This window comes from Aphidius gifuensis, linkage group LG1 (assembly GCF_014905175.1).
Source record: "Aphidius gifuensis isolate YNYX2018 linkage group LG1, ASM1490517v1, whole genome shotgun sequence".
NCBI classification, from domain to species: Eukaryota; Metazoa; Arthropoda; class Insecta; order Hymenoptera; family Braconidae; genus Aphidius; species Aphidius gifuensis.
In genome coordinates, this window is record NC_057788.1 from 26,713,351 (window position 1) to 26,734,658 (window position 21,308).

General features: G+C 25.9%; 6 protein-coding genes across 7 annotated transcripts; 2 read left to right on the top strand and 4 right to left on the bottom strand.

Moving 5' to 3' along the window:
- Nucleotides 1-125: 125 nt before the first annotated feature.
- LOC122858357 (synaptotagmin-4) lies at nt 126-4,478 on the top strand. Its single transcript, XM_044161202.1, has 5 exons — nt 126-697; nt 1,171-1,874; nt 1,975-2,133; nt 2,192-2,509; nt 2,592-4,478. The coding sequence occupies exons 1-5, from the start codon at nt 634-636 to the stop codon at nt 2,709-2,711; spliced, it is 1,365 nt and encodes a 454-aa protein (XP_044017137.1). The 5' UTR covers nt 126-633; the 3' UTR covers nt 2,712-4,478.
- LOC122858348 (dolichol kinase) lies at nt 3,618-7,011 on the bottom strand. Its single transcript, XM_044161189.1, has 5 exons — nt 6,819-7,011; nt 6,360-6,613; nt 5,830-6,239; nt 5,549-5,758; nt 3,618-5,487 (listed from the first exon to the last, which is right to left on the bottom strand). Exons 1-5 carry the CDS (start codon nt 6,896-6,898, stop codon nt 5,026-5,028), a joined length of 1,416 nt encoding a protein of 471 aa, XP_044017124.1. The 5' UTR covers nt 6,899-7,011; the 3' UTR covers nt 3,618-5,025.
- A 61-nt stretch (nt 7,012-7,072) lies between these two features.
- Nucleotides 7,073-9,839, bottom strand: LOC122858321 (glucose-6-phosphate isomerase). The gene is made up of 5 exons (XM_044161140.1): nt 9,561-9,839; nt 8,245-9,367; nt 7,955-8,183; nt 7,811-7,877; nt 7,073-7,732 (listed from the first exon to the last, which is right to left on the bottom strand). The coding sequence occupies exons 1-5, from the start codon at nt 9,689-9,691 to the stop codon at nt 7,609-7,611; spliced, it is 1,674 nt and encodes a 557-aa protein (XP_044017075.1). The 5' UTR covers nt 9,692-9,839; the 3' UTR covers nt 7,073-7,608.
- A 1,347-nt stretch (nt 9,840-11,186) lies between these two features.
- LOC122858329 (28S ribosomal protein S30, mitochondrial) lies at nt 11,187-13,272 on the top strand. Its single transcript, XM_044161154.1, has 4 exons — nt 11,187-11,749; nt 11,833-12,425; nt 12,516-12,909; nt 12,981-13,272. Exons 1-4 carry the CDS (start codon nt 11,292-11,294, stop codon nt 13,186-13,188), a joined length of 1,653 nt encoding a protein of 550 aa, XP_044017089.1. The 5' UTR covers nt 11,187-11,291; the 3' UTR covers nt 13,189-13,272.
- Nucleotides 13,194-15,100, bottom strand: LOC122861124 (lysosomal acid glucosylceramidase-like). Its single transcript, XM_044165310.1, has 4 exons — nt 14,766-15,100; nt 13,844-14,624; nt 13,502-13,776; nt 13,194-13,200 (listed from the first exon to the last, which is right to left on the bottom strand). The coding sequence occupies exons 1-4, from the start codon at nt 15,098-15,100 to the stop codon at nt 13,194-13,196; spliced, it is 1,398 nt and encodes a 465-aa protein (XP_044021245.1).
- Nucleotides 15,101-16,125: 1,025 nt separating this feature from the next.
- Nucleotides 16,126-19,611, bottom strand: LOC122858337 (lysosomal acid glucosylceramidase-like). Of its 2 annotated transcripts, XM_044161166.1 has the most exons (6): nt 19,446-19,611; nt 18,058-18,160; nt 17,644-17,959; nt 16,782-17,559; nt 16,432-16,709; nt 16,144-16,355 (listed from the first exon to the last, which is right to left on the bottom strand). In XM_044161166.1, the coding sequence occupies exons 2-6, from the start codon at nt 18,104-18,106 to the stop codon at nt 16,250-16,252; spliced, it is 1,527 nt and encodes a 508-aa protein (XP_044017101.1). In that variant the 5' UTR covers nt 18,107-18,160; nt 19,446-19,611; the 3' UTR covers nt 16,144-16,249. The 2 variants fall into 2 exon arrangements, with proteins under 2 accessions (XP_044017111.1, XP_044017101.1); XM_044161176.1 differs by lacking the exon at nt 19,446-19,611 and having other exon boundaries at nt 16,126-16,355; nt 18,058-18,151.
- Nucleotides 19,612-21,308: the final 1,697 nt, after the last annotated feature.

Here is a 21,308-nt window from a genome sequence, read left to right on the forward strand (position 1 = left end):
TATTTAGAAATTTTTTTTTTTATAATTATTTTTAACACGTATGTGTGTTGAATGATTTATCAAGAAAAAAATAATTTTTTTTTTTCTACTACTGTGTAGATTTAAATTTTAATAATATGTAATTTATGATCGATCGTTGATATCAGAAAATAAAATAATAAAATCCAGAGATGACCCATATTTTTTAAAAAGCTAACTATCATTAAAAAGTCATTATGGTATTGCGTATTTAAAATTGAATTTTTGTATCATTAAACGTGAATCTTTGATGCTTCTTGATGTTATAGCTTTTAGAAGTTAGCCCTCAATACGTGAACATTTATTTAATGTAAAAAAAGCTCTTTATCCTATATGTATTTTTTTATTATTATTTTATTTTTCTAAATGTATATAAAATAAAAAGCTTTCAGCGCAAGTCTCGCCTTCGTTCAAGCTATTGATCCATATTCCAGTTGGTGTTTCTTAACATAAGGCACTAGGTGCACGGTTGCACATCGTAAATAACGCCCTATTTTATTTTTTATCCATCATTCAAAAATTATAAAATTTAATTACCAAAAAATTAAATTTTAATTATACAGTTTAATAAGACAAATTTTTGAATTTATTAATTTAAAAAATAAAATATCAAAAATGGCCAAAATGGTCAGTGAAAGTGATTTTGATGATGGACCATTGGTAACACATATGAATACCGGTGAGTTTATTTTATTATTCATTATTTTTAATTATATTTTACTTTTATTTTTTTCGTTTATCAATTTTACAGCATTATTTCTTCAATGCAATATTTATCAATTATTTTGTTAATTTTAATTTTACAAAAATAGTTTTTATCAAAGTGCATCGATCCATATGACGTATTCCTTGAAATTTTTAATTATAATTTAATACTTAATTATTATTTTTCATATTAAAATTTAATACTGCGTACATTATTGTATGAATCGTGACGATTGTATATTGTTCTTTGTGGCTCAACATATAATTTTAAATAATAATAATAATAATAATAGTAATAATAATTGATGAATCGTTTCGATTGTTTCATTTCGTTTCATTTTTTTTATAAATAGAACTTTTGATAAAATCAATAAAATGTTTAATTTTATATGATATTAAAATTTAAAATTGATAAAAAAAAAAAATAAATAATAATTTTTAATTTAGTATGGACAAGCAACATCATTGAAATATGCGTCGGAGCAGCAGCTTTGGGATGCGCCGCCGCTTTGATATGGTGGCTGTGTCAACGACGTAGAGAACATGTTAAATTAAGTATGGATAAATCATTGGCATTTAGACCACCTCATCGTAAACCAACAGCAGTTAAAAGTCCAGGAAGTACTGGTCATTATTTAAAAAAAAGTCCAAGTCCAACTGGTCCAGCTAAAAGTCCACCAGGTTCTGGTGGTTTAACACCAAGTCCAACTGGTTTACAGCCATCATCACCAAATTCAAATAATATTATAACACAAATTAAATCACCAATTAAAAATGGTACACCAGCACAAACACCATCAATTGATGTTACATTTAATATTGAAAATGAAAAAGATAAAGCTGATATGGAAACAAGTGAAAAAATTGAACGTGCTACTATTGTCAATGGAAATACAAATTATGATGGACTTGGACAATTGGTATTTAAATTACGTTATCAATGTGATCAAAATGCACTTGTTGTTACTGTTGTTAAATGCAAGGGTTTACCAGCACGAGGTCAAGGAAATGCAACTAGTGATCCTTATGTTAAACTTCAATTATTACCAGATAAACAGGATCGTGTTAAAACTCGTGTATTAAGAAACACAAGAGATCCAATTTATGATGAAGATTTTACATTTTTTGGTATATCACAATCACAGCTGCAGGTAAATAAATATATTAAGTATTTTTATTAATATTTTTAGATTGAAAATAAATTTTAAATATTCAAAAACAATTAATAATATGAATTAATATATTTTTTAGAAAATCAGCTTACACTTTGTTGTATTGAGTTTTGATAGATACTCGAGAGATGATATGATTGGTGAAGTTATTTGTCCATTGTCATCAGTTGCTAATATTGAAAATGCTGATAATCAACAATTATCATTGTGTCGAGAAATTTGTCCACGAAGTCTCAAGGTAAAATTATCTAATTATATAATTTTATAATTTATTTAATTATGATAATGTATTTTAGATTCAAGCACAAGGTAGAGGTGAATTATTGGTATCACTTTGTTGGCAACCAGCAGCAAATAGACTAACTGTTGTTGTATTAAAAGCAAGAAATTTACCAAAAATGGATGTAACTGGTCTTGCTGATCCATATGTTAAGATTTATTTGCTTTATAATTCTCAACGTATTGCTAAAAAAAAAACTCATGTTAAAAAACGTACATTAAGTCCAGTATTTAATGAATCATTTGTATTTGAAATACCAAATGGTACTGATGGTCTTACGAATGTAAGTCTTGAATTTATGCTTCTTGATTGGGATCGTGTAACAAAAAATGAGGTATTATTTATTGCTTAAATTAATATTTATTAAATAGAAAAAATATTCAAACAGGTATATAATGATTGTATTTATGATTTAGGTGATTGGACGACTTGAACTTGGTGGTGCCAAGTGTCAAGGTTCAGCGCTAAATCATTGGAATGAAGTATGTAGTTCACCACGTCGACAAATTGCCGATTGGCATAAACTTCGAGAGTAACATCTTTAATTTTAAATTTAAATATTAATTTAAACTAAAAAAAAAACAGACTAACAAACCCCAGACCCAATTTAATCTGGATCCATAAAAGGTATCCTCAAAAAAATTAAGATGAACAGTATATTATTTCATCGTTAAATATCCAGCTACGTGGAACCACGAGACAAGATGGATCGAACAACTGTAAGATGAGATTATCAATTTTATAAAAAATAAAAAAAAAAAAAAACAAAATAAAAAAGATATTTGAAATTTAATCAGACAAGGTATAAGAAAAAAAATCGAGGAAAAAAGTAGATATAATATAAAAAATTTTCTTCATTTTTTGTTTATATTGTTATTATTATTTTATTTTTATTTTTTTTCGCGACCTCATATAACTCGATAACTTGTCTCGTAAATAATATTATTGAAAAAATAAAAAAGCAGAATTGTGATGCTTCAAAATCTTTTTTTTTTTTTTTTTTCTTTTGACAAATCGAAATGATTAAAAAGAAAAAAAAAGAAAATATTATAATATAGATGTGAAGATTTGCCTGACTGGATGGAACACGATGGTGAATATATTATCAGCATGAAAAGATAAATTTTTTCTTTGACATTACACTCATAATGCACCTGTTACTCTAATTAATTAAAAATAAGTTATTAAATTTATTTATTTAAAAAAAAGAAAAACAGTATTTAAATTTGAGGGTCAATCTCTTTGTAAGCAATTGTAAATATCTCACTGAGAAAATATTTATTATTTTTTTAAATTGTTATTTAATTTTGTTTTTTTGTTTTTTATTATTACGATATAATAATTTATTTACAATAGTAAATTGTTGATTTTATAATCAATAAAACAAATAAAAACTTTTAGCTCACACGTAAATCAATGCAACGATGCAATTTTTTAGAACAGATATTATTAACAATACCGATCATTACGCAAGTCAATAAACAAGGATTTTAAAAAAACAAATTTTGATTAATTTTAACACATGTGATTGCAAAAATTAGCTGGACAACTGAAATATTTGAATTGAAAGTAATTGAAACGTAAAATTAAATACACTCAACATATATTAATATATATCATCAAGACTTATTGATTACACTCATTGATAAAAGAAATAATAAATTATTATTAATAAAAAAAATCAACAGCAAAAAACAATATATAAAAAAAAAAAAATCTATCATTAGATAATTTGATCTAATCAGAATGACATTGTAGCCAAGAGTGTCTGATTATTTCTTAAACTATCATAATAAATAAATAATGAATTATCAAAAAAAAAAAAAGAAATAATTATAAAATAGTTAATCGCGTTGCAAAAAAATTTTTAATGCTTATTATTATGTCACTTGTTTTCATCGATTATAACAAAAAAAATATATATATAAATGGAAATAAGAAATTCAACGTGTAATATAATATATAAATTCTTGATAATATAATTAAGACTTTTTTTTTTTTTATTAAATAAATGCACCGTCATCGATTAAATTCGTTGTCTATTTGTAAGAAAAGTTGTACGTAATTACGTTATTCATTTGATTGGCTGTGTCTTTGTCTTTCCTTGATTGATTATTTTATTATTTATTATTTGAAGAATAATAAAAAATATATTGTATGTTTAACTAATTTGTGTGTATAATTAATATATTTTTGATGAAGACGGTGACATTATATATACGTATTTCAATGACGACGCAGTGGTTGCAGTGGATGTAAAATATTTAAAGGCTGTGCAGTCAATAAAAATGTTTAAAAATGAATTTAAATGTCTATTATTTAGAAAAAAATGTTATTGTTTTTATACACGTAGAAAAATACATTTATTTAAATATTTTTAGTCTCAATATACATTTCAAGTAAAAAAAGACCTCAAAAACTTACTTGGGAATGCAAAAACAAAAATGAAAAAAAAATTCTATATAATCCCATTTCAACGACAATATCAACGACAAGTATATACTTCAACAATTCATGTACATATATTTTTAACGATTAGAAAAAATAACTTATATATTATTATCCCGTTAGTTATATTTAATATGGAAAATATTATTCTTAATTATAAATATCGTATCAACGATATGCAAATATTAACTTAAATTTAAAAAAAAAAAAAAATAAAGTCAACAGCTAAATGCTGTATTTTTAGTAGTACATTTGGAAACGTATATATATTTTTTTTCTTTTTTTTTCAAAATTATTATCTTGGATAAAAAATAATAGTCATATATTTGAAGTTTGATAAATAAATGAAAAAAAAAACCTTAATCATTATTAATCAGACTTTAAATAATTTAACGAATGTTATTAAATAATCAGACAAATATAAAATATCAATGGTAATATTAAGTTGTCAACTTGATCAGTACGTGCTTCAATAAATGATACGCCAATAACAACAAGAGTTATTCTGATAAGACTAAACAAGTTATAAATAAATCCTGATGCAGCTAATAAATAAATTACAATTAATTGACTTAATATACAAGCAACTGTACCTTCAATTGATTTTTCACAACCATTCCATTTTGTTTTTCCCCATTTACTTCCAACTAAACTTGCTGATGCATCACCAATACCAATTGTCAAAACACCACTTAAAAGTGTAAGTAAATCAAGATTTGTTGTTGGCATCCAGAGAGGAAATGACATACCAATTAATAAATAAATTGGTGTTAGTGAAATTAATGAATCTTTTTCATCAGCAAATACTGAAAATCCAAGCTGTAGAAATTTACCAAATGGTGGTATATTTAAAAATCTAAGCAGCTGAAAAATAAATAAATAAATTATAGCATTATATATTAAATTATATAGTCAAATTTTATACCTCAAGCATCATAAAAATACCCATGATTATACCACTAGCTAAATAAAGCAAAGTTGGCTCAAACATTAAGCCTGGAATGTAAACAAGCACTGCTAATAAATGAAATATTTTTCTACCAGCAGTTCCTGCATGTGTATCAGATGAAATTTGATTCATCAAAAAACCAGAGCCAACAAGTAAACATGTTGCTGCATAAATAATAAATGTCATCTGTAACAAAATGTTTATTTATATATTTGTTTTTTTATCAATTGTTTAATTATATTTCATTTAAGACTCACTCTTTGAAGATCACCAAAAATAAAATATATCATCCAGAGCAATGGACTTTGATCCAACAAAATATGAAGTAAAGGAACAACTCCAATTATCAGTATGCCAAATGTTGTTATATAAAAATATTTTGTTTCCCGAATTTTAGGAATTATCATGCATAAAGCACAAACAAGCCCAACAAAAATAATACCAACTTGTAAAATAATTGTAGCAATATCATCATCATGTAGTGGAGGAAGATGATATCGTTGAGGAAGATTTGTACAAGTTGATAATAAAAATAAAATTATTCCATGAGTGACTGTTGTTGCTTCACCAAGTGTAAAACATTTTGGGCATAATGACATCAATTGAAGAACACCCCAAGTACCAATTGAACCAACACTTAGTCCCCAGCTTACACTAACAAGTAGTCCTGCACTTGATTTAATAAAATATATTCTTTGTAAGTTGTTTAACAAGGTCCAGTTGTATCAATTTATCATAGATAGACTGGACCTGTTTTGTACAATAAATAAATGATTGACAAACATACCTTTGCTTGCCCATAGAAGATATAACATTGAGGTAATTGTTGCTGGTAAAAAATAAATTATTTGAAAATCTTTAATCGATGATTTATCAATTGTCAATTGAGCAATAAGACATATTGAACTTAGGACTAGACCAACTCCTGTTATTCCAATGAGAAGACATATTTCTGAATAACTATTATCTTCTCTGAGTATTGTTGCTAATGCACTGATACCTACTAATGGCATCAGCCATAATCCTGCACTTGCATTTGGCCTGAAAATACGACAATTTTAAAATACATCATCTCACATAATTACAAAAAATAATAAATTATTATGAAATCAATGTGTAACCTTTGATTAGATTCATTATGAGGAAAAAAAAAAACAAAAAAATCATGACAAATTGATGATGAAAGTAGGGTTATATGTTTATTTTTAAATAAGGATAAAATAAATTTAATTGTTTAAATAATTACCTGTGTAATACTTTGTTATTATCCAATGATTTTAATATTTTTTTATCAACACTATCATACGTTGTTGTGATCATCTCCATTTTTTTTCTTTAAACAACAAAGAAAAACAACCGCCTTTCACACCAAATAACTTCGTCATGTACTTTCCCCCACTTAACAATCACCAATGTTGTTGATGATATTTTGTGTCGCAGATTCCTCTCCCCATACTAAATGATTATAAATTCATGACGTGTTTCATCAGTAATTAAATTAATATCAACATTAACTATTTATTATATTATAATTAAGAAAAAAAACAAGTGACAAGTTGTCATTTTAAAACTACATTTATTTATGCCATTTTACTTTGTAAAATATTTTTGTTTATATCAAGTCAACATTTGTCTACGTCATAATTAGTACATTTTTTTATTATTATTAAAAGTTTGATCAAACAAACGTAATATATTTTTTAACTATTGAATATACATTTAAACTTATTACTTTTTTTTTTTAAATTAAATTTATTGGTAGTTCACCTGAGGAATGATAAAAGAAGCTACCTTTTTGTTGTAAAATAAAAATTTATTAAAACAATTGCTTCATTTTAGGATCAAATTTAAAATGGTAATTATTTTTTTATTTATTTTGTTTAAATAACAATTGAAACATTATTTTTTATCTAAAAATTTTAGGCTTTTAATTAATAAAATTAGGCCATTGTTGAAATTTTTGTATTTTCAATTGAGGTATCATTCTCTTTCGTACTCTATGAAAAAGAATAATAAAATAGATTATAGTGATGTATTTAAGAACTGTGGGTTTTTATAAAATTAATTAAGCCATTTGTTGATGAATCATGGCTGGTTATTTTATCAGCATTATTTAATTCAGGCTCGATAGCCTTTGCCAGTTGTTTTCCCAATTCAACTCTGTGGAAAAATAATTTAATTAGCATACAATTAAAACAACATATAATCAATAAGCAATTGATGAATATTCAAACTTACCCCCATTGATCAAATGAATTAATATCCCAAATGATTCCTTGGACGAATATTTTATGCTCGTACATTGCTATCGAATAAAAAAAAAAAAATTACATTAATTATAAATAAAAATTACAATACTGGCTAAGTAGCATTAACAATTACCAATTAAAGCTCCAAGAGTAAATGGTGTAACACCCTTGACAAGAATACTATTTGTTGGACGATTTCCTTCAAAAACTTTATGAGGTAATAAAAGTTTAACTTGCTCATCATTTAATCCAGATTTGACTAATTCAGCTTTAGCTTGTTCTGATGATTTTCCTTTCATCAATGCCTCAGTTTGAGCAAGGAAATTAGAGAGCAAAATTTTATGATGCAAATTACCTTGAACCTGTTGATGATAGTTGAATTAAAAATATGAAAAAACAAATTTATTCTATAAAATAAATTACCTTATTGTGAGATAATACAGGTGCAATAAAATCAGCTGGGATAAGTCTTGTTCCTTGATGAATAAGTTGATAAAATGCATGCTGTCCATTTGTACCAGGTTCACCCCAAACAATTGGACCAGTTGAATAATTAACACTTGATCCAGTTTTTGTAACGTATTTACCATTACTTTCCATATCACCCTGTTGGAAATATGCTGCAAATCTGTGTAGATATTGATCATATGGTAATAATGCATGTGTTTCAGATTTAAAAAAATTTGAATACCATACACCTAATAATGCAAGTATAACTGGTGCATTTTTATCCAATGGTGCTGTACGAAAATGTTGATCCATAAAATATGCACCACTTAATAATTTTTCAAAATTATCAAAACCAATTGATAATGATATTGATAAACCAATTGCTGACCATAATGAATAACGTCCACCAACCCAATCCCAAAAACCAAACATATTTTTTTCATCAATACCAAATTCTTTAACTTTTTCATTATTTGTTGATAATGCAACAAAATGTGATGCAACAGCAGCATCATTTTTCAAATTTTCAAGTAACCATAATTTTGCTGATGTTGCATTTGTTATTGTTTCTTGTGTTGTAAATGTTTTTGATGCAATTATAAATAATGCTGTTTCAGGATTAAGTTTTTTTAATATTTCAGCAATATGTGTACCATCAATGTTACTTACAAAATGTACTTTTGGACCAATATGATATGGTTTTAATGCTTCAGTTACCATTAATGGACCTAAATCAGATCCACCAATTCCAATATTAATAACATCTTCAATTGGTTTACCAGTAAAACCTTTCCATTCTTTTTTAATAACTTGATTTGTAAATTCTTTCATGTGTTGTAATACACTATTTACATCTGGCATAACATCTTTACCATCAACTAAAATTGGTGTATTTGCACGATTACGAAGAGCAGTATGTAATACAGCACGATTTTCAGTGAAATTAATTTTTTCACCAGCAAACATTGCATCACGTGCTTTTTCAATATTTCTTGCTTTTGCTAATTCAAGCAAAAGAGACATGGTTTTTTCATCAAGACGATTTTTGGAGTAATCCAAAAGAATTGGTCCATCATTTGGAGTATCAATATTCAAGCTAAAAATCAACAAAAATATATAATTAGATATTGATTTTTTAAAATTAAAAACAAACAAAAAATAAAAAATTAAATGTTAAATTAAAACTTGTTATTTATTATTGAATTGATTAACACATGTGATAGATCAAATGTCATTTTGAAGGTCACCTCAAGGTCATGATGAAATATCTCTAACCCTTACAAACTTACCTAAATTTATTAAAACGATTTGCATCTTGTTGAAATAAATTTGCAATGTTTATTTTTGATCCAGTTGTGTTAAAATAATCATCCAGCTGTTTCCAGGCAGATTCGTCAGTTAGTCTAGCTTTTTGTGCCATGATTTATAACAAAAATGTATACACAAAAAAAATTTTACGATCACGACTAGATGAGGCCTTTCGTTGATGTGCCTGATATGTCCAGATATGTCCCTGGTTTGTCCTTCAAGATAAAAAAAAAAAAAAATTAATAATAATAATAATAATAGTAATAATACAGTCGGTATATTATTATTATCTCCCCTCCAGATTTATAGCTTCAATGTGCGGCCATATTGTTGCAGTGGCGCCACTGGATGAATCGAGAACTTTGGGGCTGCGGGGAAATGAAATTCAGTTGTGTTTGTGAACTTGAAGCCGAAGGACGTCATGTTGTGTGTCTAACTGTGTTTAACCCGTCATCAATTATTATTTTTTCACGTATCATTTCATTATTCATTATTTTTCTATCTGAAACTAAAACACTGAGCTTCTGTTTCCCGCTTAGCTGATTTTCTGGTACAGTGCATTTTTCATTTCATTTTATTATTTTATTCATCATAAAAATAAATTTTCAACAATTTTTTATTTATCATTTTTTATTTTACAATATTTTTTTTTGCGTTGTATGGACGCTCTCAAAATGGCCGACCGTCTAATGCGTTGAAAATTTATTTTTTTATTTCATTTTTTTTTTTACTATTATAATTCATTATTAATCCCGTTTTATTTATTATTTTGTTTTATCATTTTTATTTTATTTTTTAATTTATAATGAAAGTCGGATGAATTTATTGTTGGCGGAACCGTGACAATGGCATTTTTTTTTTTGCCGGCGTCTACCGGCGTCATTTTTTTTTTTTCTCTCCCCACCACATTCGACTAATTGCGCATTATGTTTTTCGGTGATTTTATTTATTTTTCATGAAAAAAAAAAAATCATTTATAAAATTATTGCGATGGTATTATATATTTCGTTGGTTTTTATTTATTTTTTTATCATTATTTATTCATCAGCATTTATCAGCATCATTTTCGTTATTTTTTTTCCCCCACCTGCCCCCACAAAAATGCTCACAAATAATGTACGTTGCAAACTTTTCTCGATAGATGGCCAGGCCGCCATCTTCGGTCAAAAAGCGCGCCATTCTAGCAACGAATTCAAATTCTATTTTGAACAACAATTGATGAATTTGACAATAATTTTTTTTTATAAAAAAAAAAAATTTAACAATATTAAAACTTTAAATAATGTGACAGCATTTATTATTTTTGATAATAATAATTTGTTGAGTTTTTTTTTAATTCTTTAATACATTAATAATTAATATTATTTATGATTTTTTATTTTTTTTCTATTTATGTTAATATTTTTTTTCATTCGTTGCTGCTTAGAGCGCAATATATGAAATTTAATTTTTAATTTTTTACAAAGCGTCTTGAGAAAATTGGCTGCTTATAAATTCGAATATATTTTTTTGGTTGAAAGTGTGCCATCACTTTTATCAACACAAGATACACTAGCTGTTTATTTTTTCGTCATCTTGACAAGATGATCTTGGTGATTGTTGGTGATCTTGTCCACCGGGAACATGGCGGCGTGAGGTGTACGACGTAACCTCATTTATTTAATTATTTTTCTACATGTTAAATAAGTAGACATAAACAAAGTTTTTTAAAAATGTTATTAACAAAAGCAAATACGTGCTTTTGTATAAAGCGTATACCGTTGTTACAAAAAATACGTGCATCAAGTAGTGCAGTTACTGCAAGTGATAATAAATTTACAGACTATGTTGAATATCCTCCAATTCAAGATGTTAGTTTTCCTGGAAAATTTAGAAGATATCAAGAAGATTGGCATGAACAAGTTAAGAAAGTCAAAACAGTTGAGGAAAAAATGATTAAAATAAATATGCCTCGTTTTTGGGGTTTTAAATGTATGATGTATGAAGAAGATAAAATTTTTTACAATGAATTACCACATGCCCAATACATAACACTAACACACGTTATGAAAGAGCCAAAACTTCCATCATATTATGATAATCTTGTATCATCTGAAACACTTGACTCATTAACACAAGAAATTAAAGGATCCATTGAAGATGCAATTGTATTTGAAGTTGATCAGAGAAAGTAAGTTCTTTGATTCATTACAAATTCAGTAATAACATTTGAATTAATGATTTGTTTATTAATTTATTTATTTATATTCCTAGAAAACTTCAAGAGTTGCCTAAAAATATTCTTGATGCACCAAGAGCAGTGGAAGATATAATTTGTTCTGCTGTTGCTAAATCAGTCAACAGAATAATGCTTGGTTACTTAGCTGAATATAATCAACATCTTAATGAAATGGAAATTGATTATGAGCCACGAATTGAGGCTGGTTGGTTTGCTGGTGGAATTGAATTACATGAACATATTATTAGAGGTAGAAAAGCAAGATTTTGGAATGATGTATTACATGAACCAGCTGATAGACCATTTCAGTTTATTGGAAAACCATCATTACAATTGAGACATATTCATCCATTAAAAGAAATAATACCATTATCAGAATGTGATAATCCAGATTTTGATGTTCCAAAATATAAATTTGATCCAAGAACTGTTGGTCATGCATTAAAAAGACGACACATGACTAATATACCTGGTTTTTGGCCTGGTGCACAAAGTGAATTTGGCTTTATGTCATATCACAAACGTGGTTATATGATTGATAGAACTTTTAATGATGATTCTGATGCTCTTAAAGCTCAAGCAATTTTTGCTAATTATGGCTGGCTTTTAGCACAAGCATGTAATCTTGGTAAATAATTTATTTATTAATTTTTTAAAGCTAAAAAAATATTTGTATTATATTGAAATTAATAATTTATAATTTATTTTTTTTTTTTAGGTTTTACAACATTTAATGATGTTACGTATCCACTAGTTAATCAAGCTATTATTACAAATGGTCAATGGTGGTCTTTTTGTGTTTATCAATTAAATACAACACTTGTTAACACTTGGCATCATGATGAAAATCCAAAACGTAATCTTTGTTGGATGCCTGAACCAATGAAATTATATGAATCTATTGAGGGAAATAAATTAATTGGTTTCAATGATGAAGTCATTAAAAATTTAATAAAATTATATTCAAATGCACCTGAAGAACGTGTTGGTGTTAATATGAAACCTTATCTTGGTGAGGATGAAAAAGTAATAGCAGATATTCAAAATGATGAAAAAAGAAATTGGCTAGAAGATCGTTACAAGATGCTTGTATCAAATCGACCCAGAAAATTGTAAGTTTATATTTAATATAATTATAAATATTTATTAATTATCAATTATTAATTTATTTATTTAATTTTAGATTGATGCCAGAATTATATCATTGGGAATTAATTTACAAGCATCAATTCAAAACAATGCCAATGGAAAAAAAACGAACACCATGGGACTTTGGTGTCAATCCATTCCTTCGTCGACTCAATCAACATATTCCAGCGTACATACCAAAAGCCAAACGAAAACCAGGTGCTTACAGAAAAAAATGGGAAGATACTTTCTATCCTCAATAATTACATTAATTGCTGTAAGTATGTTAAATAAAATGGAAATTAAAAAAATGTATTTGAGAATAAATAATAAGAATTTATTACTTGTCAAATTGTGGTACTTAATTTTTATCATTAACAAATGATCCATGATTATTTAAAAATTATTGTTTGCATAGAACGTGAATACATATTGATATTAATCGCCTGTCCATTTTCATCAACAATTTTAATTTTTTTTTCTTGGTCATTTCTAAGAAAAATTAATTTTAATTAATTTTATTTATTTTTTAAATGAAATAATATTTTTATTTTTATAAATACTTACTCATTATACAATAATATAATAATATTGTCGTCAGGTCTTTTAAACGCAGTTGCATGAATTTGATTATCAGTGTTGTTATTATCAAGTTGAATTTTGAGTGAATTTGGTGGAACAAATTTACTAACATGAGCAAGTGCATAATACATTGGTTGTTTAAAAAATTCATCATAATCAGAATTTATGATTATTGGTGAATCAACGTTATTACCAACCCAAGTTGGCCCACCGTATTTATCAAGTACTAAATTCCAATCGATCCAACCGGTGACCCAGTGATTCATATCCTTAAAAAATACATAATGTTATTACGATATATTGAGTAACGACAAAGCGAGTTAATAATTAAATTACCTCAATAATTGACTTGATGTAAGCTTCACCGCGTTCCCAAGAGCCCAGTTTTACTTTTGATGTTGTTGAAGATAAATCAGCTGAGCATGCCTCAGTCATTAGTATGAATTTATTAGAATATTTTTCGTGAGTTTGATCAATAACATTGACATTTGAAAATGAATCTCCATACCAGTGTACTGCAATACCAGATAAATATTTATCAATTAAATTATTATTTTCGTACATTTCATCAATCCAATCTGGTAAAAGATATCTTTGATCATCAAGAGCTAGAATAATTGTCTCATTTGAATTTGATTTTTCAATTGTTGGTCCTAAATTATTAATTATCCATTTTGTAACATCTTTTGGTGTCCAGTACATGGTATTAATTGTTGGATAGGGTATAAGTGCACTTGTTGGTTCATTGCCTGTTGAAATACCCCAAATAAATAGACCTTGATCTTGATAGCTTTCTAAAAATTTAACAAGATATTCAGCATATAATTGATAGTATTTTTTTTTTAATCTTCCTAAAAATCCACGAAGATTATTATTTGTTTTCATCCAAGCTGGTGCTGACCAAGATGTTGCAAAAAATTTTAATTGTGGATTTATTTCGAGTGATCGTTTTATATATGGTATTTTATAATCATTATCTTCGATAGTTAAATTAAAATTTAAAAGTTCAATATCATTTGGAGTGTCGTCTAGGGTGTAGGGTCTTATTGAAAAATCACTGCCACCAATTGGAACACGAACAATTGAATATGCACTACCTGTTTTACTAAAATATGATCTGAAAAAAAAAAAATTAATTTATAAATTATTCATCAACGTAATTTAATGAATTTTTAAAATTTTAAAATTGATATTACTTTTATTTCAATTAAAAAAATTATGTCCATTTAAATGGTAGTATTTTTTTTTTAAAACTCACTGTAGTAATTGTTCCTGAGTGAGACTACTTAATGAGTTAATATTAATGCCTGCTGAGTCAGTAAATGCACCACCAAATCCTTTGATTGTTTGATAAATTTTTGTTGAATTCAAATTTAATATAATTTCATTATCACTTGTATCATTGTTAAAATCACCATCTTCAATTTTAAATCTTTTTCCATCTTCACTTGATATATAACTACGAAATTTTCCTTTTGGTGGCACATCAACTCCTATTGAATCACAATATGTCGAGTTACAAACACAAACTATTCCATCTGGAAATTTTCTCGGAATACATTCATTTTCTGTACCTGAAAATAAATCATGCATTTTATCAAAGTAAATAAATTTTTTTTTAAATAAATATATAAAATACTCACTCAATCCAATCATGCAAAAGAAAAAAATGAGTACAACGATTTTCATTGTATGGAAGTTAAAATGTTGTGTAAAAATTCTGCTGGTAGATTCAAATTGACACTAACTTTCTTGAAGTATAACATTTTCTTTTAAAGCAAATAATAAATAGGCTTATCTAAATTATTTTTCTTTTAAATTAATTGTTTTTCAAATTGTTTAATAAATTATCTAAATTATTCTGTTGATAAATCAATAATAGCTTTTTTTTTTTTTAAATAACAGATATTATTTTTTATTGATTTTTCAATAGGTAAAATATACATTAAAAAATAAAATCAGTAATAAAACAAATATTAACATTTGCATATGATTTTTTTTATAAACATATTCACACTCGGTCATAGAATAATAATTTTTATTTTATTTAAATTTGTAGCAATTTAAATATTCTCATTAAATATACACATTATTTTTTTTATCTAAAATCAATGACATTAGAGACTTTTTATTTAGATTTTTTAATCATTTGAAAATTATTAAAAAATCTCATTCAATTGTACGAATAAAGTGCTTGAATTTTGTTCGTATTCAAAGTTTTTTTTTTTTTGTATTGCTTCTCAGTGTATAACGTTTGCAAAAATTATTTTCTATACTGTGTGTTGAATTTTTAAAATATGTTGCTTTGAATATTTCATCAATTCTTTTTTCTTTTTTTTCTCTTGAAAATATATTTACTTCAATTGAGTCGCAGTATTTCGAATTGCAAAAGTAGACAGTCTTGCGCAGTGACTTAAATGTTTATAAATAATGTATTTAATCATTTGAAGAGGAATGGTTTCGTTTTTTCCTATATTTTTTTGTACTTAATGCTCGAATATAAAATAGACGAAAACCATTTGTTTTGTGGTCTATACAGTCAAGTAAATTAAATGACAAAATGTGTCTATATATATTTTGATTAAAATTATCAATTAAAATTATGAAAGATGATTAAATAATTTTTTTAAATGTAATTAATAGTTCAACATTTTATTGTGCAATTATAAATTAAGATAACAAACAAGAAAAAACATTTTTTTAATTTTTTAAATAACTCATTTAGTACTTTTATTGAAAAAATTATTTTTTATAAATAATTGTACGTATTGATCGTTGATCCATTTCAATGTCAATAATTTTATTTTCATCTTTATCAATAATATTCAATTTTTTCTTTTGATTAGTTCTGGAAAACATTAAATTAAATAATTTAGAATTTTTTTTATCAATAATTATTAAACATAATTTATAAATTGACTTACGGATTATGAAGTAAAATGACAATATTATTGTCAGGTGTTTTAAATGCTGTTGCTTGAACCCATAAACTAAGTCCATCAATTTTTATTCTAACAGAACCAGGTGGTACAAATTTACTAACGTGAGCAAGAGCATAGTACATTGGTTGTTTAAAAAATTCGTCAGTCTCAGGATTAACAATAATTGGAGAATCCACATTATTATTTACCCAAGTTGGACCACCATTTCTGTCAAGAACCAAATTCCAATCGATCCAACCGGTGATCCAATGATTCATGTCCTAAAAAAAAAAAAAAAAAATAATCTTCATAATAATTAATTTTAATATTAATTTAGTCAATTGATAAATTACTTCAATGATTGATTTAATATAATTTTCTCCTCGTTCCCATGATCCTAATAAAACACCTTTACGTTGTGGAAAAGAACCAGAACAAGCTTCAGTCATTAGTAGAAATTTATTTGGATATTTTTCATGAGTTTCATCAAAAACATTGACACTTGATATCATATCACCGTACCAATGTACTGCGATACCAGAAATATATTTATCTATATTTTTATTTGTTCTATACATTTGATCTATTACCCATGGTAAAAGAAAACGTTGATCATCAAGTGCTAGAATAATTGTTTCATTAGAATTTGAGTGTTCAAGTGTTGGTCCAAAATTATTTACTACCCAATCGGTAACACTTGCTGGAGTCCATAGCATATCGTTTATTGAAATAAATGGAATAGCTGCATTTAGTGGTTCATTGCCTGTTGATATTGCCCACATGGGTAAATTTTGATTTTTATAAGCTTCTAAAAATTTAATTAAATAATTGGCATATATTTGATAATACTGGCTTTGAAGTTTTCCAAGAAACCCACGAATATTATTATTTGTTTTCATCCAAGCTGGAGCTGACCATGAAGCAGAAACAAATTTTAATTGTGGATTTATTTCTAATCCTTTTTTCATATATGGTATTTTGTATTCATGGTCTTCATTTGTGAGAGAAAATTTTTCAAGTTTATAATCATCTGGTGAGTCATCCAGTGTATATGGTCGTGTTGAAAAATCTGTACCACCAATTGGAACTCGACAAAGTGAATATGAACTTCCTTTTTTACTAAAATATGTTCTGAAATAAAAAAAAAAATAGCTACAGTGTTGTTATGGTTTTTAAAAATATAATTTTAATTATTTTTAATTTATTATAACTCACTGTAATAATTGTTCTCGAGTAGCATTACTTAGTTTATTGATATTAATTCCTGTTGAGTCGGTAAATGCACCACCAAATCCGTTGATTGTCTGATAAGTTCTTGTTGAACTTAAACTAAATACAATTCTATCATTTGTTATCTCAGTGCTAAAATCACCATCTTCAACCTCAAATCGTTTGCCATCTTTACTCGATATATAGCTTCGAAATTTTTCTTTTGGTGGTACATCAATTTCTATGGAATCGCAGTATGTCGAGTTACAAACACAAACTATTCCATTTGGAAATTTTCGAGGTATACAGTCGTCAGCTTTGCCTGAAAATAAATAATGCATTTTATCGTTTAAAATTTATATTTTTTTTTTTTAAAAGAATTCAATTTTCTTTTTTTTTTCAATATGTTTATATACTCACTAAATTCAATGATGCAGAAAATCGAAATGAGCAGCAAAACATCCATCATAAATGATTGAAATAAAATGAACTGTTTTCGTCAATACGTTGCTATGAATTTTACCTTAAAAAAATATTAAATATTAAATTTTAAATGTAAATTAAAAGATTAACAAAATCTTCGTTATCTATTCCGTCACATTAGTCATTTGAATATGTATTAATATTTTTTTTTTTTTTTTTAATACGTCCAGATTGTATCAGACTTATAAATTTTAAATAAGCTGATTCATTTATGATTCATCATGGTGATAATGCTCACTATGACAACATCAAAATTAAATATTCAACACATAAACAATATAATACATAATTTAATCGAGGAATATTTTTTTTATTACATAATAAAATAAAAGTTTATGAAAACTCATGTTTTTCAATAAATTATTATTGTTTACTTGATAAAGTTTTTTTTTTTTATAAAATTCGTAAGAACTATTCTTATCTTTGAAAGTTTACACAACGTTAGGAATAATTAATGTTCACAAACAATCTCAACTTGCTGGACAATCAACAATTTATTTTTAGTATGCTACTTTTAACTTTGGGTTAATTGATTGAAATATTATTTAAATGCTGAGTGACATGTAGCACCCACTTTATATAATTACAATCAACGAGCTAAATTTATCAACAAATTAAAGTATTGTTAAAAAATAAACACGAGTATAAATTTAACAAACTCAATATTAAATTTTTAAAATTATCTCAAACGTAACATGTTTTTTTTTTTTTAACTGATAAATTAAATTTTTCATCATAACATTATGAAAATAAAATAAAAAACATTTTAAAAATTTCTTACTAGTTTGATATTAATGTAATAAATTTATATTAAATATTATTATATTATCGACAACACATGAGAAAATAAGAAAGCAAGTGCTGTATAATTTTTAACCAGTTTTACTTTCACCACCGTGAATAATAATCCCCTCGTCGCTCAACTAAAAATGTAACAATTCAGTTGCTTCTTTTTGTACACCCTCATCATCATTTTGATTAATATACTTTTATTTTTTTTCAAGCTCACCACTTTTATCAATTCGTCATTGAAAAATCTTTTCTTTTTCCATTAAATATAATGATACTCATCGATCGAAACAATAGTACTACCATTACTCTAAATTGTTTTTTTTTTTTTAATATTCTTTCTTTATATTTTTTCTTCCTGAATCATGGAAACTCTACAGAAAATCACTCTTTCATTTGACAGATTAATTTTTCATGAAATAATAGTGTTGGAAGTTTATTTTTACTTCACGTATATATTGAATTTATCGATATCATTTTTGTACAATTTTTATAAAAGTTACAATTGATTAGAGTAAAAAATAAAAAACATATACCTTATTTTTATTAAATATTTTTGACAATGAATTTATGGGTCATGTATTGTGTGTATTTATAACTGAGTTCAAATAATCAAAACTACGTTATTTAAAATTTAAGCAAGTTAAATACATTTTGATATAGTACGAAAACTCAGTGACACGATAAAACTACATTGCACAGGGGAATAATGTAATGCGGTATAGAAACTGGCAGCCGGTGTTGTCATCTAGAGCAAACAAGAAGGGGGAAATATATATAGTGTGTTAGTTTGTATATTCTACTGAATTTTGTAAGAGAAAATTTTATTGGTCTGTTGAATGTATCTCTCCTTTACTTGTAAATACATAAACATATGCGTTTTGTCACATTCTTATATTCTAGACCAACAAAAAAGAAAAAATTTTTAAAAAAGTAACAAGAGCGAGATGCAAAAATTCGTTTTATATTTTTGGTTTCTTATGATTACCTTCAGCTCGGTATATTATCCTTCAAACTTTTTCCATTTCCTATATTTTTTTTTCTTTTTTTTATTTACATAATATTTTGATTCAACAGCTACACACATGTTTTTCTTTTATATTTCTGAAATTAAAAAAAAAAAATATATTAAACGAGTATAAAAAGATAGGCTAAAGACATATATTATTATTTTTTTTTTGAAGGATTGTGAAATTAAATTTCCGGTTGACGAATAATATGAAATTTAAATTTAATTGTATTTTTTTTCTAGCCAATATGTGACTGTTATTTTGTTGAATATGAAGAAAATATATTTAGGTTAAATTACAATGAAAAGGGAATATATTAAATTTTGTAGAAAATAATGAAAGTCCTTGTATTCTTATCAAGTGACTGACTTTTTGTCGAGTTTGAATTTAATTTTCATGTTTTTCACTAGTAACATTTTCCCTATTTTCACTTATATTTTGTCAACCTTTGTATACAATACAAACGTATACATACAACTTGAAAATAAATATACTCGTATCTTTTTCCGGAAAAACGTTGAGCCCGAGAGTGAAAAACCTTTGTGGTGTTTTTTTTTGTAAAAAATAAAAAACTTAAAAAACGAATTTACGACTCATCACTATTTTTTTTTTTTTGTTTTTTATTTTTTACCGGAGGAAATAAAAGAGGTTGAAACTTGTGTTTTAAGCTTTACCGAAATCACTTTTAAAGCCAGTAATTTCTTTTTTTTTTTTTAAATTATCTAAACTTCATGTACAAATAGATTTACATTGTTTTTTAACAACAAAAAAACCTAGAATTTTTTAATAATACCAGACTACAAAAAAAAGGTATTATTTTTTTTAATTACAAATTTAAGAAAAAAAAAAAAAGTATATCGATTGTAGAGCTTTTTATGACATAAAGTTTTCTTTTATTTATTACGCAGTTTTTCTGGTTTCGAAATTTTTATATTTTTTCGTTTTTAAGAAAAGTACTCGTCATCAATAGCTAGATCGTTTTTAAACCTTCAGATACGGATTTTTATGTATAGAAAAAAAATATATGACCTTTTTTTTTCGCTGAAAGGCTCCCATTAATGTCACCTTGTACAAGAACCCACGATATTTTTTTTTTTACTTGAGACGTTTTAGCATTGAATATCAAGTGCACTGAATGAAAACAAAATAATAAAAACAACGATATAAAACAGTATATATATATTACACACATAAATGTCAGAGTATAAATTTAATTTTCATTGTTAAACATTAAATGATTTTATATTATTAGTTAAATAATATTCGTGCGTGTATATTGATTCGATAGAAAGTTGAGGTGACAAAGTACAGAGAAAGAGAGACAGAGGTAAAGAGAAAGGATAAATTCAAATATAAACAAGCATACACAAGCTACAATTCGTGGTCAAC

Excerpts from the sequence above, each read along its gene's own strand:
- LOC122858348 (XM_044161189.1), bottom strand. The coding sequence starts at position 6,898 with ATGGAGATGATCACAACAACGTATGATAGTGTTGATAAAAAAATATTA. Across the intron at positions 6,614-6,818 it reads AATAACAAAGTATTACACAG|GCCAAATGCAAGTGCAGGAT; the intron begins GTAATTATTTAA and ends TCGTATTTTCAG. Across the intron at positions 5,759-5,829 it reads TTTTTGGTGATCTTCAAAGA|ATGACATTTATTATTTATGC; the intron begins GTGAGTCTTAAA and ends ATTTTGTTACAG.
- LOC122858329 (XM_044161154.1), top strand. The coding sequence starts at position 11,292 with ATGTTATTAACAAAAGCAAATACGTGCTTTTGTATAAAGCGTATACCG. Across the intron at positions 11,750-11,832 it reads TTTGAAGTTGATCAGAGAAA|AAAACTTCAAGAGTTGCCTA; the intron begins GTAAGTTCTTTG and ends TTATATTCCTAG. Across the intron at positions 12,426-12,515 it reads AGCACAAGCATGTAATCTTG|GTTTTACAACATTTAATGAT; the intron begins GTAAATAATTTA and ends TTTTTTTTTTAG.
- LOC122858357 (XM_044161202.1), top strand. The coding sequence starts at position 634 with ATGGCCAAAATGGTCAGTGAAAGTGATTTTGATGATGGACCATTGGTA. Across the intron at positions 1,875-1,974 it reads TATCACAATCACAGCTGCAG|AAAATCAGCTTACACTTTGT; the intron begins GTAAATAAATAT and ends TATATTTTTTAG. Across the intron at positions 2,134-2,191 it reads TTTGTCCACGAAGTCTCAAG|ATTCAAGCACAAGGTAGAGG; the intron begins GTAAAATTATCT and ends AATGTATTTTAG.
- LOC122858321 (XM_044161140.1), bottom strand. The coding sequence starts at position 9,691 with ATGGCACAAAAAGCTAGACTAACTGACGAATCTGCCTGGAAACAGCTG. Across the intron at positions 7,878-7,954 it reads TACTCTTGGAGCTTTAATTG|CAATGTACGAGCATAAAATA; the intron begins GTAATTGTTAAT and ends TTTATTCGATAG. Across the intron at positions 7,733-7,810 it reads AATTCATTTGATCAATGGGG|AGTTGAATTGGGAAAACAAC; the intron begins GTAAGTTTGAAT and ends ATTTTTCCACAG.
- LOC122858337 (XM_044161176.1), bottom strand. The coding sequence starts at position 18,106 with ATGATGGATGTTTTGCTGCTCATTTCGATTTTCTGCATCATTGAATTT. Across the intron at positions 17,960-18,057 it reads TTTCTGCATCATTGAATTTA|GCAAAGCTGACGACTGTATA; the intron begins GTGAGTATATAA and ends ATTTATTTTCAG. Across the intron at positions 16,356-16,431 it reads GTCATTTTACTTCATAATCC|AACTAATCAAAAGAAAAAAT; the intron begins GTAAGTCAATTT and ends AATGTTTTCCAG.
- LOC122861124 (XM_044165310.1), bottom strand. The coding sequence starts at position 15,100 with ATGCATGATTTATTTTCAGGTACAGAAAATGAATGTATTCCGAGAAAA. Across the intron at positions 14,625-14,765 it reads ACTCAGGAACAATTACTACA|ATCATATTTTAGTAAAACAG; the intron begins GTGAGTTTTAAA and ends TTTTTTTTTCAG. Across the intron at positions 13,777-13,843 it reads ACATCAAGTCAATTATTGAG|GATATGAATCACTGGGTCAC; the intron begins GTAATTTAATTA and ends GTATTTTTTAAG.